This window comes from Haemaphysalis longicornis, unplaced genomic scaffold (genome assembly GCF_048455015.1).
Source record: "Haemaphysalis longicornis isolate Haplotype H1 unplaced genomic scaffold, Haemaphysalis longicornis Haplotype H1 scaffold_6, whole genome shotgun sequence".
NCBI lineage: Eukaryota > Metazoa > Arthropoda > Arachnida > Ixodida > Ixodidae > Haemaphysalis > Haemaphysalis longicornis.
This window is the reverse complement of record NW_027526407.1, coordinates 14,035,153-14,052,724: the sequence shown is the minus strand read 5'-3', so window position 1 is coordinate 14,052,724 and position 17,572 is coordinate 14,035,153. Positions and strand designations below refer to the sequence as shown.

Below are 17,572 nucleotides of genomic sequence, written 5' to 3'. Positions count from 1 at the left end.
ATGTGGCAATTATTAAAGAATGCAATGTGACCTACGCAAGGGGGGGGGGGGAGATATATATATATATATATATATATATATATATATATATATATATATATATATATATATATATATATATATATATATATATATATATATATAGAGAGAGAGAGAGAGAGAGAGAGAGAGAGAGAGAGAGAGAGAGAGAGAGACTGAGAGAGAGAGACTGCAACTTCTGCAGGAAGGTAGTGAGTGGCCTGTGCAGCACTTGACAGTTTTGCATCCAGAAACGTCTGGCATGAACAAGTCAACAATCGCAGTCCGTACAAAAGTTTGCATGCTTTAGTAAAATCCTTGCCATCTTTTAGGCCACGTGACGCCCCCTACAGTCGCAACAAGTTTACAATGACCACCCCAGCTGTTAAAAAAGCCATTGGATGTGCAACAGGACCAATAGGGACCACAATTGGAATGAACTGGGTACAGTAGGACTCTGAATTGGGCCAACCAGACCTAGTCACACCAATACTGTGCCACAACAAGAGCTGGAGCAAGTCCAACTGGATCTATTGGCTCCAATGTTCTTAGCTTTTGCATTATGACTAGCAGTGATATTGGTAATACAGTGAGAGCTTGTTAATTCAAACTCCAAGGGGGCGCCACCCCAGTTCGAATTAATGGAAATTCGAAATAACGAAAGTGAAGCACAAAAGCTGTACAATGCAATTGAGGAGCAGTAGAGCATGTCGGCAGTTGAATGGTTGAAGAAGGCCGCAATTGAAACCCGCCTGTCAGGCTTGAAGGGGAAAACTAGAACATTTTTCTCAAATGAGCGAATGAAGTGGAAGGCCACCTTTTCGAGTACTCCGAAACTGAAGGGGAGACAGGTAACATGAGATCCGGTCACTACTTCAGAGCGATGGCCGCAGTGGTGCTTCGTCCGGACTTGGCTCAAGCTGTTGGCGCGGCTGTGCATAGTCCGAAGTATTTGGGGTGGAGGCCCCTCGCATTCGAATTTACGAGCATTTCAATACATACGCTTCTATGGAGATTTGGAGATCATGCAGTTCGATTGAATTACTGAAGCCCGGATTAACGAGCTTTCACTGGATCCCGACTGCTCAATTCACTGGCATAAGTTTTCACTTTCTCCATCACTGAGCTTGTAAAGTACATTTGCAGTAAACTCCCCTTAAAATGAACTCAAAGGGACCCTGAAAATTTGTACATATTATCAGAATTTAATCTTCAGCAGAGGCTTTTGGCATTGTGGACATTAAAAGAGGGTAGAAGTGATGTTTGTGCTAACCGCAGAGTTCACCTTAGTTCATCTTAATTCATTTAGTTTGTGAAATCCACATCCAATCCCTGAGCCTGACTACCTGGCGATCCTGTGTACGGGCGGTGCCACAGGCAGGCGGCGGCAAGCAACGCCGTGCTTAAAAGTGGTCCAGGTTGTGGGGGCCAAGCTCCTCATATCGGGGCGAGAAGGCGCTAGCAACGCCCTCCTCCTTGGTGGGGCGAGGGCGATCCTCACACGCCTCCCTCCTCTCCCTACGAGGCGACGGGGGATGCACGCACGAGACTCCCCGGGAGAGACCGCCCTTGGGATGCGCAGCGATCGCACGGTACGTAAATGCCCTTCGGCCACTTCTGGCCGTTTCTTGCATTGGCCGTTGTTTCCCACTTCCGTGGGTCACGGCACCCAACGTGTCGATTAGCGCATGCCTCGATTTGCGTCAGTGCGTTTATCTAGGATGCCCGGCGAGTCTCCGCGGGCATATTCCACTTCTTGGTGGGTTGCCCCCGCGTCCGCGATGTGACGGCTTGCGCCAACTAAGGTCAGCGGACGAGCGCCGATGCCGCCCGGTCGAGTCCAGTGGCTCGGAAATGTGTAGCGGCCACAGAGAGCCCCCTTCCCCTATGTCAGCGAGCGTTGCAGCCGGCCAACGCCAGCGGACGCGAACTGCTGCCCGACTGCGGGCTGGGCACACGCTGACGGGTGTATATGCCCCAGGGGCTAGGTGCGTAGTGCAGTGTAGCGTTTGTATCGTGGTTTCCCGCGTAATAAACCCCTGTACTATGAAATATCTCGCTTCCCGGTGAAGTGATTGAAAACGTACACTCGCGGCGAGAGTCGTGGCTCGCTCTCGAACCCGTTGTGGGCAGAGTCTCTCAGCAGGACAAGTTCGGTACTGCGCGAGAGCAGTGAGAATAACGACGGCGCGTTATTCTATTATGTTCTATTCTATTCCTTCATACTAATAGGATAGGAGATGCCCACAAGGTAAAGCTCCTAATGAATCCGGGCCCACTGCGTGCCCACCTATTCAGCATGCTAAAAAATGTGGACAAACGCTACAGCCTTCAGACATTTGCCAGAAGGGACAGCCGGTAATGTTCACCAGTTGTGCTTGGTGCGTGGCTGATTCCCACGTAGTTCGCTTCCAACAGGCTTCACACAAACGTGAGCCGTGGGTGGGCCACGTTTATGCCAATTCCCAAAGGGCCTATTCTTGTGCCAGTCCCCTCAGCTAATGGGCACTTCCTGTACGCACCCAGCGCCTCCTACTGGTTCCGTTGCAACACTCCTCCTATTCTTCTAAACATCAGCTAGAATGAGCTACACTCATTGGACTCGGTAACCCACGGGTAGAACCCCAGGTTTTGGTCTGAACAGCCCAAGTTCAAGCTCCAGCAGTGTAAATTTCTTTTTTCCAAATTTCGGTAATTTTTTTTACAGTAAAATGTCCGCTCAGCTCACTTACACGCGTTCTTTCTGTAAACAAGGGTGGTTTTGTACGTTCTAGGTAGGTTTAAGGGTGGGGCAAAGCATATAAATACGCTTAACCAGCTCTTTGCATCACTCTGGAGGTGCCAGGCTTGCTGCAGCTTTTGTGAAACGGAATATCGTATGCAGTGGTGAACCGACCTCTGGTGGTGGTCGTAGCGCTTCTTGGCCGGGTCGTAGACGCCGCCGACGTCCACGACAACGTCGCACGTGTCCAGCACAGCTGGGTCCCGGGATCTGCACGAAAAGCAGGGTTGCCGCACGCACAGCATTAGGGCCAGTGCTGCTACAGGTGCAAAACAAAATTGTCACTCGCAGACAGAAATAAAACAAACAAACAAACAAAAGAGGTCAGAGGAAGCAAGCGCGCGTAAGAATAAAAGGACCCCAAGCAGAGATTATAAACTCCCAGTTGTCCTTAGCCATCGCTCAGCAGACACGAAGGCAAAAGCCTAGACATGCATACGCTGCCAGGCCTCTCTTTGGAACAGCCAAGGCCACCCTCTGTGGAAGTAAGTACCGCATTGCTAAGGAGTATGAACCACCTGCATTGTCAGTGACCACGTCCTTGGCAGTAGCAAAAGGCGGCCACCCTCGCCAATATGCCACCCGAAAACATTACTCGAAACGCATAACTCGAAGGAGCACTCAGTAGGCGTCGATTTGGCATCAGTGCTTTTGCATTCAGAGCTCGCATTAGGTGCTCGAAGCCCTCGCAGTCTTCACAGAGTACGCCACCGTGGAAGCAAGCCCCCGCTCACCTGACCACCGTGGCGTCCCTGTAGTCGGGCAGCTGCTTCAGGAGGAAGCAGGCCAGGGCTTCGTCACAGTGGAAAGTGCCATTGTGTGTCCCAATCGTCCGGCCCATGGTGGTGGCTTTTTTGCAGGGGGGCTCGCTTGCCATGGATGGCGACCTGTGGTCAGGGGACGCGCATTTGTAAAAAGCAACTCCTTTTATGCAGTCAACAAAACTCCTTCGCCTTGTTTGCTAGTCTGAACTTCTGTAATAAAAAACATTTTCACCCCCCCCCAAAAGAGCCTTTTTTTTGGGGGGGTGGGGGGGGGAGGGAGGGGGGTGAACCCCTGCAGCTTCTTTTGGGCACTGCTGGGTGTTTACTGGGCGCGATATACGCCTGCATCCTCCCCAACGCAAGGGGGAGAGAGTGAGTGAGCCAAGAACGATGTGCTGCAGCTCACGTTTTGGGAATGCGTTGGTCTGAATTAAGTGGTGCACGCGTAATACCCGTGCCACACGTGCACGAAAAATGACATTAAGTGCTCAAGGCCTTCAGAAACTGAACGACATTATTTGGGCGGTCCGTGCTAGACGCCAAAATGCAAAGGCATTAAATGCGTTAGGCATGACGGTGATGATGATTAAAAAGAGAAATGCACTCATATTGTAGAAGTCTTTAAAGCAGAGAAAAACTTTCCAGAAGGGTTAAAAATGTTTTTGTGAAGGAAAACGAGTGTTTTTAACAAATGTTCTGAGCCGTGTCTAAACCTGGCTTCAGCAGTTGCCGTCACCTGCCAGCAGTAGCCAAATCCGAAATATTCAAAACAAGAAACACGATGCTCTGTCTTTTGTCACTGCTTTAGTGAACTTTGTCTTCTTCAGAACTTTCGATACCAAGAGGGCACAAAAAACCGTCTTATTTCAAAGTTCAGCTGCATTTCCGCGTCAGTACGCTGGTGCGGAGAGTGTCATTGGTTACATTTCATGCCCATTATGTTCAGAGTAGCCAGATTTAAGGTGTTCGTGAAGGCGAAGGAGTTGTGTGGAACTCCTTAAACCGAAAATGACATTAGAGCGAATGGCATTAGATTTTTGCGTGTAGCGGTGCCTTAATGGCATTAAAACTTAAGCCATTACGTCATTAATGTCATTATTAGTAAATGTGTGGCACGGGTATAAATTTACGCTAAAATAATGAAAGTCCGCGGCCACGGGGCAACGTACATGTTTGATGAAACGGAGTAGAAGCAATGAATTTCCTAATAAACGGGGGCTAAATTGACAATGCTTAACATTAATACCAATTTGCCACAGTGAATGCACCGTGCGGGAGGCCCCTGAAAACTGGCTTGGAGGGCAGCACACAGGTGTTCGCTCCACGAAAGCGACCACCAGCAAGGTGTACTACGAAATGCAATGTGATACTGTCACATCAATGTAAAGCAACCTTTTTGACTCTATTCCAGTCATGGGCACATTACCAGAAAAAAGTAACAGTGTTACAGCTACCCAAGCCAAAAAGTACCTGGTACAGTACCAGATTTTCAAAAAGTAACTTGTTACAGTTACTGGTACAAAGTGTCGTTACTTTTTGTTACCATATAAAGAAAGTAATAGATAACAAAGCAAACGCCAATTCGTCTCATCAACTTTTTTGTAGAGGCACCCTTGGTGTCATTGTGGGTGCCGGGCCCATCCGCCATGGTCTTTCTTTACAAGGGTAGACCAGCTTTCTGTTCAGCGGAGATTTATTTTTAGATGCGAAGCATCTCATGTTCGGGGCTGTGTCCCCCTCCCTTGTTGTCCGCCGTCCGCACTCTACTGCGCATGCGCGTCTCATCAGCCCCGTCCAGGGCCGTACCCAGAAATTTTTTTCGGGGGAGGTTATGAATTTTGGGAAGGGGGCAGTTTTGCTGAATGCAAGAGTAAGTATTTGTTTACGTGCTGCCTGGAAAAGATTTCGGGAGGGGTTTGAACCCCCAAACCCCCCCCTCTGGGTACGGCCCTGGCCCCGTCAGCGTTTGGGCTGGCATCAGCGCAGTCCCCTAAAAATAAAAGAAATAGTTAAGCGGCGCCCGGTTTCGATCCCACGACTCTCCGGCCGCAACGGGAGGTACGTGGCGCTCTTCCCACTGCGCTACAAACCGAGACGGGAGCAAGTGCTACGAACGCGCCTTATGTCCTTCACTCATTCAAACTACGTCAAGAAGCTACTGATACAACGAAGGTACGCGAAGCTGACCGTCAACGGAAACGATGAACTGAGAACTTTAGAGGAGGATGTTGAATTTCCCGCTGGAAAGCTGTGGCGGGAAGTGCCACGCGCCTTTCAGCTCAACCAGAGAAGAGGACGAAGAGGGCGGGCAGCGGGGTAGGAGCGTGAGCACGCAATAAAGAAAGGCGAGAAGCAGGAGGTGTTAGATCAGGTAACGCAGGTGTCGGTATCTTCGCTGTCTCTACATTTCTGTCTCTAGATGGGGGTTCACACTATGTTCCCATTTGCGCTGCGATAAATGAAACAACATACCGGCAACCCAATGGAACCTACACGGAACCCCCACGATGCTTCGCATCCTCCTCATGGTTCCCCACGGGAAGATGGTGTCATTTTCTTGGTTTCTTTTTTTCTTGTTTCCACTCGACTCAAGGGAGAAAAGATTTTAAGAAATCACCCTGAGGACCGATCTCCAACCTTGCTCTTCTGCAGGTAAAATAATCTTCTTAGCAACCTTCGCTCTTAAACTGTGAGGGGAGCCGTGTTGTGGAAAGGTGAAAACCGCGGAGGATAAAAGAAATAAGAAACTCTGAAAGTGTGGAAAGTGCGAACTGCACGTCGTCCTTTCACGAGTGTTGCTGTTGGATAATTTTTCATAAAACAGTAACTGTAATGGTATTTCCTGTTACAGTTACTGCATAAAAAAGTAACAGTTACAGTTACAAGTTACTGAAAAAGTAACTAGTTAACGGTAACACATTACTAGTAACTAGTTACTGCCCAAAACTGTTTTATTCACTAGGTGTGGATCTCTGCCTGGGAATCCCTGGGTGACACTATTTAGGTGACGGGAGCGGTCTGTTGTCGACTCATTCAGGTTCCGGAGGTTCCACAATGTCCAATGTACATTTCATTTCCAGGCTGCCATGTACATTTGGCCCCATTGGTCCCAAGAGAGTTAGTTGGACTGTGTAATTTTTTACGTTAGCTTACAATTCTGATAGCTTACGGTTACAGCCTGTCGTTATGTTTGTTTTTCTCCAGTGTTTTTGATGCACATCCCAGGTGTTGTGCCTGAGGATCTACGGTATCCAAAGGAACCTCCGTGTCAACGGCTTGCGTTACGGACTGAGTGTCCGTAACCAGATGTTTTATTCGATTTTGGAGATTTCATACATCACAACCTCCTTACGCTCTTTTCTGGGCCCCTTGACAACTCCTGAATGTGTCCAGTTTGTGAGGATCTGCTGTTGCGAGTGAGTTTAATGGTGTGGGATAGGGTGAGATCACTTTGGATGATAAAGTGATCACTGAAAACAAGAGCTGTCACTAATGTTCCGTCAGGGGACCTTGCCATAGAGTAAAAAAGTTAGATCTGGAAGTGGAATCTCTTTGGGCTCTGCTGCCAATTCGGGCGGCAGTATTGAATACAGATTCTAACGCAAAATGGTGGATCGGAGCCTGGCCCCAGAGGTCCCTTCACTTTTTTTTGAGCACTTGGAATAACTCAATGTCGTGTGGGGAATTAAGATCTCCCGCTACAATTAGGGAATCGGTGCCGGTTTTCCTCCTGGCCAGTGGAAACAAGGGGTCAAATCAATGAAATCAATTTTTATTTCCAGATAAAACTGGGTGGTTTCTTGGATAAAAACTGCATAAGTTGCTTGACGAGGCCCAAGAAACCACAACAATCACAAAAACACAAGTTTGCATTTGAACTAGTTGAACCTGTTTCTGCGCTCTTACGCTCAGGATTAAAAGTTTTGATGCTTCCCCTTTCTGTTGAGAATTTTTACCCAATCGAATTAGGTCGAATGCGCTGGGATGTTTCTTTGAATTAAAACGGCTGTTACCGGATCCGCTTCGTTTCGGAATGCTCTGCAACCGGGAGGCTTCACTGCTTTGCCCGGCAACAGGTTTCAGCCCACTGGACGTGTCACTTGCAAGTTACTTCATATTTTAATCCCTTGAAGTTTCACTGCCAGACAAGGACTGCCGCGGTGCCCTCATTCGTCGGGGAACCTGCCCAGATGGCCTGTTGACGCTGTCGAGGACTTTTGTTATGAACGTATGCATCTTGGTGTCTCTATGATAACATCAATGCTCAATTGAAGAGTACGTAGGCCCATTTTTCTGTTCAAGGAGCAGCTCGCGGGTTTACGAGAAGGTTTTTTTCTTTTCTAGGACAGTGAATCTGTGACCTAACTTTGGCATAACAACAAAAACAATAACAAAAAAGTAGTCGTCCACTCACCAAGCGTGAAAAGGCGCTTTTATGTGCAGCGCGCGAACTGACCGTAACACTACAAGTGAAGTTAGGTTGGCTAAGCTGCGAAGCATAAACTGCTGAGATGAAGCTGGAGAAACCGTTTTGCTAGAATGATTTCTCAGAAACGTATGAAAACGTCCACGGTACTTAGCATATAACTGTCGTACTGGGCACGGGCACGTGGTGTATGTGCCGCCAAAACAGACGAGAGATCCGCCGGTGCGACTTTCCAAACAGAACAGAAAGAAAACAGCGTGACGTCATGGGCAGGTCCACTCTCGCTACCAGGTTACTACTTTCATGCTACTTCCGAATACCGCCATGACCACCGAGAAACCGAAACCGAAACCGAAAGTACATTCATGCATATCTGGCGAATAAAGTTTGTAAATGTCTTCTTCCGAGCTTCTGTGTCCAGATTTTTGTCAACTCTGTTATGAGCTTCGCTAAAAGTTCCCAATTATGCAAGGTGCACGAAGAATTATTGCTGTATTCAAGCCCCAATGTAAACTGCGGGAGGCGGTGTCAGAGTATGGTTATGGTATGGTGGCAACTACGAGCGCGTGAGAGCGTCCGCAGAATGTGAAAATCAGCGCATATGCAGCTTATGTGAGAATTGCTAATAATTTAAATAATGTAAGTCGACAGTGTGCATCGCACGCGTGTATAGTCATTTAATTGCCTCACGATGCCTCATTCCGGAAAGCAGTACATGCTACGCGGGTTCTCCGCCGAGATCGACTTGAGACCCCTGCTTTTCGTCGAGCCGCTACCACCTGCTATGGTATGCAGCGGCTGCGGGCTGGTGCCCAAACGAATCGCGTTCCTCCCGTGCGGACACCTCTTGTGTGGGCCTTGCCGCGGATGCCTCGAGGACGTCTGCCCGCTCGACGGCGACTCGTGCCGGGAACAGCACGTCGTGTGGAGGGACCTCTCTGTCGAGACACTCATGAGCAGACGGGTAAGGCAGAGCTAGGGAGACCATAACTCCGTGTGACTGCGTTCAGAGGCCAAATTATAAACTGCGTCTGTTTCGAAAATGTCACTTTCTCCGCAAAGTTGTCGTTGCGCGCATTGCGCTAGCTTAATTAATTCGCTGAGTTCGTAACTTCGCATAGTCCGTATTAAAATGTAATCCCACCTTTTAGGTGATATATCCCAGGCGGATATAAACCTTCGTAACCCCCTGGGCCACATCCTTTGGTATGTTTTATTTGCCTGCCCGGAGCAGTTCTTAAGCGGTCCGAAACTGCTGTAGCAACAGAAATCCAATGGGCAAATGAGACACGGAGCTGCTTTGGAGCAGTTCTGAGAAGCGCAAAATGATCAATAAAAGAGGCCTCTTGTTTAGTATCCTTCTAGAGCTTGAGATCTACTCTATCCTCATTGTTGATTATGAAGCACCTGTGAACTCATTGTCCCTCTTCCCAGTGTTTATATAGGAATTCCACTGGTATTCAACCGTCCATCGTTGTGCAACGTTCTTTGCTACTGACTCCATCAGGCTGACTGATGCCCCTGTATGGTGTCGAACAAACGGAGCTTGCTTGTCCTGCTGAACACATCCGCTCGTGCGTATTCGTAGAAAATGACAGTGTGAGTCGTGAAACATATCTCTAATGGCAGAGTAGGTGGCCGTAGGCAGGCACAAAGGGTTGAAGCGAAGACATTTGCTCAAAAGTGGGCGGCAAAAATGACCACTGACTCAGATTGTCACCGTATTTAACTATGTGTTAACTTTGTCTTCACTACAACTAGCTGTCAGTGTCATTCAGGTGCCTTCTGCGCAAAAGGAGCTGAGCGCCTACAGTACTGTCTACGGTGGCAGACCGTTGTTCAGCTTTGTGAGCGATCGACCTTAAAATACCGAGTGAGCACCCCGCCGTCGACATGGGGACAATTAATGGAATTTTGGGGAGGGGGCCCTTGTTCGGAACTGCCCTGGAAATCAAAATGGCGGCACAAAGTTGTTAACCCCCTCCCCCCAACAACAAAAAAATAATGCAGTTCATTGGAGAATGCAACTGTTAAGCCCCTCTTGGCGCAACCAGTGTTAGCAATACGCAGTGTTCTCCCCAGCCACATTTTTAGTCCTCTTAGCTGCATACTCCGTGAGGTCAATATTGATCATTACTTCTGGTCATCGTCAATCATCCAGTCGTTGCGCCTCGTGGCGTGTTTGGAGGGTGTTTCCAGTGGACCGAAAGGCTTCCGAGAAATCTTCTGATTTCTTCTGGCTTTCACTAGTGGCATGGCAAATTGTAACGCCAAAGCGCTGTTTCCATCGCCTGATGTACAGGTGCCGTCAGAAGTAATTGTAGCATGGGTGCCGTGGCCGAACGGAATCGGAGCGCCGTGTAGCTGCACCGGTAGTGAATGGAAGGACGAGAACACACATGCGCGCCTTCCGACGGTGATAGCCCACCTATACCTCTCAAACCACTTTTTTAACCTGGCTTCAAGCATTGCTCACAGCATACTGGTCTAGGCGATGGCACTGATAGCATACACACCTAAAAATATTTGAAAGCAAAACTCGCTGCAAATTCATGTGATAGGGCGTCGTTTCTCCAGCAGCTCACATTTGCTGAACGTGTGCCAGAGACACTGCCAGATGCGTCTTTGCTATCAGCGCTGTTGCCGAGACCAGTATGCTGGGAACAATGCTCGAAAATAGGTTAAAAAAGTGATTTGAGAGGTATGGATGGGCTATCACTGTCGGCAGGCGCGCATGCGTGCTCTCATCCTTTCATTTACCGCCGATGCAGCTACACGGCGCTCCGATACGGTTCGGCCATAACTCCCTTGCTCCAATTATTTATGACGGCACCTGTACCGGCTCGACGCGACAAAATTGCCAAGCTGAAGCTGTGCACTAATTTAACACCTTCTTCAGGCTGATGCCTGTTACACACAGCACGCCCTGCACTTTTTTCTCTCGTTCAAGAAACTCAAAAAGAGCACCATTCGTTTCTACGCTAAAGACTGGCACTCTCTTGCTCAACTTTCACCGAAGCTTGGCTTTGCCAAAGTTCTGCTGCAGCAAGCTGTCGTACTTTTCATCCTACTCGGGTATCCTCTTTCGATCTACGTCGGTGACAAAATTGTCACGTGCACATTTTTTTTTTTTTGCACGGCATGGTGATGCCATTCCACGACTTCCATGTCACTAACCGCTGTTGCCACAAAGTTACGAGCACATTCTGCTTTGTCGGATGACATTAACAAAATGGCGAGCTTGCGCGAAATTTCTTGGATTTAATTCTGGATTACACTAGAGCGCAGCCAAAAGTTCTTGGGTGGTTTCGGTGGTTTGGGTCAGCAGAGAGTGGTGGGGAGAGGGGCGCTTGTTTGGAAGCACACCAAAACTTGAAATACTCAGATTATGGATGGGGGCGCTTACACGGCTAGGGCTGCTTAATCGGTGTTTTTTAATAGCTACAATTCTGGGGGCATCACGTGGAATTTTGGTTTAAAAAGGAATGACATGCTTTGGTGTGAGGAAGAGAGCATGCTTCATCCCACTCAACTCCACGCTGGCAAGGAGACTTGGGAGCAGATACTGCAGCTCACAGATGTAAAGAGGAGCAGTATAAATCCCCCAGTACCAAAACTGGAGCAAGAGTGTCTCTCGTTACTGTGCGAGGAGCAACGTGAGAATTCGGATTCCACTGTTGGTCCTCGTATCACACAGCACGGCTTCAATCTATGCTGAGGCAAATAAGCTGCTGGCAAGATATGAGAAGCTACTTCCACTGGCAAGGGCATGCAACAACCACGGGACACAAACAGGCAGGATGTTGGCCTGTTTTCATTCATTTTCATTCGTTCCCACGGTCTTAAGGGGGTACACTGCTCTTAAAACAATTTCTTTAAATTCGTAAGTAAACTTTGTGAAACTTGTCAGCCTTGCTGCTTTTTTCCCACTGATTTCAAATATGCCATTGTTTTTTGAGTCACTCAATTAGTTCCACAGGTAATTAGAGATAATTAGCCATTTTTGGATGGGCAATAGACAAAACAGTGTTGGCCATGAAACTGTAATCTTCATATTTTCCAATACCATGAACCCTGGTGAGTGCAATAAGAGAATCGGTTTTTCGATGCACCGCTTAGAACTAATTTTACGGCTCATTAAACTTGGGTGTTGAAATGGGCACTCAGAATGGTTCCTTGCCACTGGTGCCACCAAAGTTTAAGGACCTTTAAAATTAGTTCTAAGTGGTGCATCAAAAAACCGATTCTCTTATTGCACTCACCAGGGTTCATGGTATTGGAAAATATCAAGATTACAGTTTTATGGCCAACACTGTTTTGTCTATTGACCATCGGAAAATGGCTCATTACCTCTGATTACCTGTGGAACTAATTGAGTGACTCAAAAACCAATGGCATATATTTGAAATCAGTGGGAAAAAAACCAGCAAAATAGACAAGTTTCACACAGTTTACTTTAACAATTAAAGGTCTTAAGAGCAGTGTCCTCCTTGAACAATGGGGGTGGCATTTCACTGCTTTTTTTTTTTTGCTGTTCCTTTTCGTCCAGCTTAATTTTCTTTTTTTTTTTCTTTATTTGTACCACATTGCAACCCTATTCCTAAAACCCTGTCAGGTGCAAGACGAGTTTCCCCTATTTCTGCTGATAAAAGGTAGTGAGACTCCTTACACCACATCCCACTTTGGTTAGGATAATATGGACCTTAGCTGTCCCAGTCCGTCAGTAGTAGTATCTCAGTAGTAGTAGTAGTATCTTAATCCGCATCCCTCTCCGCATGTGAGCAGGATAAAATGCGACCATTCATGATACTAAGCTGGAGTGTAGAACATGAGAGAATCTCCACGTTTTGACGTTCAAGGCAGTGAGGAGCTATCTGAAACATTTTCTGCCCCTCACACCTGAGGTCATTTACTCTTTCCCATTGTGACCCATTTCAGCACTGCAAAACCATACTGCTCAGTAGTAACCAATAAAAAGCCTACTGTTTTTTTTTTTCGTCTAGTAATATGCTACCAGTGTATTTGTTTAGGTCTCTCATTTGCCCCTTTCTCATGTGTTCCTAGGAAACTCATAATGAAGTGACATCGGGCCAATTTTTCGTGTTGGATAGTATCGGAAAAAACGTCACCAACAGGCTGAAGAGGCATTTCACTGGAAGCTCTCCAGCTCTTACCAGCAGCAAAACAGCAGATCTGCTAATGTGTCCATACACAGAGGAACCACTTTCTAGGGAGTAACATTGGCTTCAAAAGAGGACAAATATGGTTCTGTACAGTTGAGTGCAGAGAATAGACAGGGACAGTAAAAGGACATGATACGAGGGCAGTTTGCGCTCAGCTGTGCAGAAACACGGAATACCAAGTAGGCCAGTCGATCACGTGGCTAGAACAAATATTGTGGCTGAAAGCAAATATTGCACCATTTCTCTGCCACACCTTGCAGTGGATACCCTTGGGAGCGCCCTGCCAATTGCGCTATGTTGTGTAATCTCTTGTTACTTAGTGTTTCAAGGAGCCATGAAGAGAAAATACAACTTCGTTTAATTTGAAAGAACTAGGATTCAATATCTCACTCAGCTCCATTACAGCCACAAAAGATGTTTTTTTAACGAAAAAAAGCCAGAAGTATTTAAAAACTTTAAAATTTTGCGCCACAGTGACGTGTTGTGAGCAAGAATGACGTCATACGGGCCAACAATAAAACATAACTTTCAGTGTATTAACTGCACGTTAGCATTCAATTGATGCGGTCAAATGGAACTAGAGGCCCCATTACACACGTCTAGTCATGTGTCGTCGCGACAGGTCAGTTAGGCGGCCGCCAATCGCACAAACAAGGTTCCGTGACGTCATAGAAAAGTTGCGGGAAATTGGCTAGGGGGTCGCGACTGCTTTACACGTTTTCTTTAATACCTCCGTTATTTGTTCGAAGATTGCGATGATATTGGTGTAATTGTTATCAGGACTAAGCAGTCTTTCTAATAAACCCAACTTGTATTTTGTCTTCATGGCTCCTTTCAGCAGCCTCATTTCTTCACGTTGTGGTGACAAGAGGTGTGTCTCCTTGTTGTTATTTGAAAGACGTGCTCCACAGAGTCTTCCTTTTTTGCAGTGAAGCTGTTTAGGCCAAGCAATATGCGTCCGCCGCACCAAAAAAAACCTCGAAAGTGTCAGGGGAAGTGGCGGGGAGGGAAGGAGCACACGGGGGGCAGGTGTTGGGAGTGCGTATCTCAAGAAAAACAATGTGGTTATGGAGGTCTTGGTTCTTTTTGTTGATCACTCTCTCTGGCCACCTGCCTACACACTGTCGTGACTGCACGTGCGAAGATACCGTGCATGACAATGCCATGATGGATGAAAAGAATGACAAACTCGGGCGTGAGATTGCCAGAGCCTTCGCGATTGAAGTTGCTGGGGAGTCGTGTATCAGCGTTCCATCCGTGGCTTTGTCAGACTGTGAAAGAGACTTTCTGCACAAAACAATGCTATAATCCCCATCAGTAACCTCCCACCACTTGGAGATTGTTTATGTATATATGTATCTGCATCCTCTTTTCCTAAAAATTCCCTTGTTAGTCAGCGGCATGTCCTGTGTTTTCTTGTCCTTGGTTTTGTTTTAAGTTGAAGCTGCTCGTCCCCAAGAATGTGCCAACTTGCGCAGATCAGAGCCATTCTAAAGCACTGCCCCTTGACAGCCACACAACATCCACGCTTTTAAGCAAACTTCACTGCATGGCTTGCCTTTGTGTGTTGCCTTTCTTGCGTGACGCCGACGCTGTGCATAAAAGCCTGCCAGGTGTAAGCCCTGCATGAAACAGGTGTGTGCTAACACTGGTATTTGTTGGCTGAAGCGGAACACTACTTATGTACAATGTACAAGCCAAATCAAAGTTTCCTGCCAATACAGACATCCACCAATTCTGCCAATACACCGAAGAATCAAAGGGTTATTACTTGCTTGTTTGCAGTGGGGTACTGGTCATACCAGCCACAAGTGTGTCTAGCGGCCTTTCAATAACTGGAGGGACATAGTTTACCTCTGCGTTCACAGCATGTTGGAGAGCCTGCATTTCCTCATAGCAGTGCATGACAAACTTTTACTTCACTGGTTTGCAATGTTGTCTTGATCATTGAATTTTTTTACGTTTTTTTATCAAGCACTATGAGTACATGACCACTCCAGATAGACTTAAGCCCGGACAGCTTATTATTTTTTTTTCAGCAACGTTTTAGATGCGGTATACACATTAAAGCAAAGATGTTCATATTCAAAAGTGTTTGATTCGTTTCATAGTATCAAATTAGATATTTGCACACCTCCGGATTTCTCACGTCTGTAACTAATGCTTTTTATTTTTCTCAAACATACAGGTGGCCTGCTGGAATGCTGCGAACGGCTGCAACTTCATCGCCGACATTCCAGCCATGATGAGGCACTTCCACGACGACTGCCGGTTCCATGCCATCAGTTGCTCCCAGTGCAGTGCGCCTGTACTCTGCACAGAACTGGTGCAGCACCTGAACAGCGGGTGCAGGTCACTCGGGTTGCCTGAAGGTGCAAATGCGGGTGCTGGTGACCGCAGCCACACAACGTTGAGTGACAACATTGAGAACATAGCACTGGAAGTGAAGGCAACACTGATGCAGATATCGACCGTCAGTGCCCTCACCGAGGCTAAATTAAAGCAGATTTCGGCCACTAACGAATCTGTCCAAATGAGCTTGCGGGAAGCTACAATAAGGGGTGATGCTTTTGAAGCTGGGGTGAGGGAGCTCGCAGGGAAGCAGGAACGCGCATTTGACGTCGTCATCAACATGCTGGAAGAGGCCCTGAGTGCGGTGCGGCGAATCGACGATGCCACGCGCGAAAGCGTCGGACGAGCTTCGAGGCTGGGGGAAACGTTGGACACGTTCGCAGCCACGCAGAAGACGACAGTGCGGGAACAATGCGGTAGTAGCTCAAACAAACCTCAGGAGGCCGATCAAATCAGAGCAGGTCTACGAACGAAGCGTGAAGAGACGTTGAGGCACAGAAGGACATCTCCGGAACAAGTGCCCACTGAAGGCGTGAGTAGGAGCGCTCAGTCAGTGGCAGCCATGACGCGCAGCAACTTGAACAATGCCTCACATTCCACTGATCCTGTGATTTTCATCATGCTGGATGTTCTGTTCAGGTTTATAGGGAACACTGTTCTGCACGCTGCCAGCCTTGCCCTCATGATGGTCACAGGAAGGTTCACTTTCATGTTTGGGTGGATGACCGTGGGTCCGTCCCTGCCATTTTTTGTGCCGACCAGCTACGTGCCCGTGTTCCACCTCATCGGGATGGGCTGCGCATTTCCCTGGCTGCCGGCAGTTGCCCGTGTTAGTTGGAGAGGGTGTTTGGGCATAGCGCGGGTCCTGAGGGAATAGTCGCAAGTGCATCTAAGCAGCTCTGCAAAGAACAAAATGAAGAGAGTGAGTGGAATTGGTGGCTTTAAGAATCCCTAAATTTCTGTTCGCTGCTATTTGAATAAAGCATGACTCCTTCTGGGACCAGGTGACTTACTGATTATACTCGCTTTGACATAGTCTCAAGCTACAGCGGAGGGTTATAAATTGATGTAGAGAACCAAGGGATCTTCAACGCCCGTGGCTCGCATAGCCGAGCATTTTTTTTTACTTGGCATTGCATTTGTAGATGGTATGTGCTGTTGTCTCATTTGCTGTATGGAAGGCATCAGATCTAGCGAGCTTCGCAGAGTTGGTACGGCCACTGTTTTAGGCTCTCAGTAACCTAGTGCAGTGACTGGAGGGGTTGGAACCGTAACAATTACAACCGTGGTGCTGAATAACCACGAAATATGTGCAGTCAGGGACAAAAATATTCTACGGTCGAATGTTGACCTGGCTGTCGGTCAACCTGCATTTTCCATACCAATTCATCAGTGTCCAAGCCCAGTACATGCCTTGTATACCGTGCCAAGGTGTGCAGTTTCTCGTCAGTGATACCGTGGGTCTTTTGCAGGATTTTGCTGAGTATACTAGAAGCAGTAGCAGTAGTCGACACAGTGAAACCTCGTTAAAGGGAACCAGTCAAGGGACCTGGGAAACATGTACTAACCTAGATCTCTTGTAACCAAAAATTCCAAAAACACAGGAGTCGAGCTTTATCACTTCATATATATCAGAATCGGAGTGTGTTTAAACATGTCTACAGAAAATCACTCGCGATGGCTCACTGAAGAAGTCACTCATGGTAATGGTTCTGACTGCAGGAGTTTCCTTTTTTGGAGGTAAGGCATTTCACTTTGCAAGCCAACCTGTCGTTTTTAAATAACGTTAAAGGGCTCCCAGATGTTGGTCAGCCTCAACTGCCAGCACTTCGTGCCCTGCAATGACCTCCTTGTCCTCCTCTGGTTCATCCTCTGGGGCACCATTTACTTGCGTGAGGATCACATGACCTGTGAACTACTCGGAGCACAGCTGCCGACACAAACTCCTCAGAACGTTTTGGAACCTCTGCTTTCTAATGCAAGCTTAAGGGGGAGACATGGCTCTTACAACAATTTCTTTTAATTTTTAAGTGACCTCTGTGAAACT

At 47.4% G+C, this 17,572-nt stretch overlaps 2 protein-coding genes across 3 annotated transcripts in view; one reads left to right on the top strand and one right to left on the bottom strand.

The window, feature by feature from the left end:
* The window catches only part of LOC144142257 (MYG1 exonuclease-like), a 33,267-nt gene extending 25,020 nt beyond the window's left edge, over positions 1 to 8,247 (bottom strand). For both annotated transcript variants that reach the window (XM_077673623.1, XM_077673624.1), the window contains exons 1-3: positions 7,979 to 8,247; positions 3,535 to 3,687; positions 2,915 to 3,010 (exon numbers count right to left, since the gene is read on the bottom strand). In XM_077673623.1, coding sequence (XP_077529749.1) covers positions 2,915 to 3,010; positions 3,535 to 3,687; positions 7,979 to 8,064 — 335 coding nt within the window. In that variant the 5' untranslated portion in view covers positions 8,065 to 8,247. The remainder of the gene's footprint in view (positions 1 to 2,914; positions 3,011 to 3,534; positions 3,688 to 7,978) is intronic.
* A 126-nt stretch (positions 8,248 to 8,373) lies between these two features.
* On the top strand, positions 8,374 to 16,531 carry LOC144142256 (uncharacterized). The gene is made up of 2 exons (XM_077673622.1): positions 8,374 to 8,954; positions 15,362 to 16,531. The coding sequence occupies exons 1-2, from the start codon at positions 8,682 to 8,684 to the stop codon at positions 16,400 to 16,402; spliced, it is 1,314 nt and encodes a 437-aa protein (XP_077529748.1). The 5' UTR covers positions 8,374 to 8,681; the 3' UTR covers positions 16,403 to 16,531.
* The last annotated feature ends 1,041 nt before the right edge of the window (positions 16,532 to 17,572 follow it).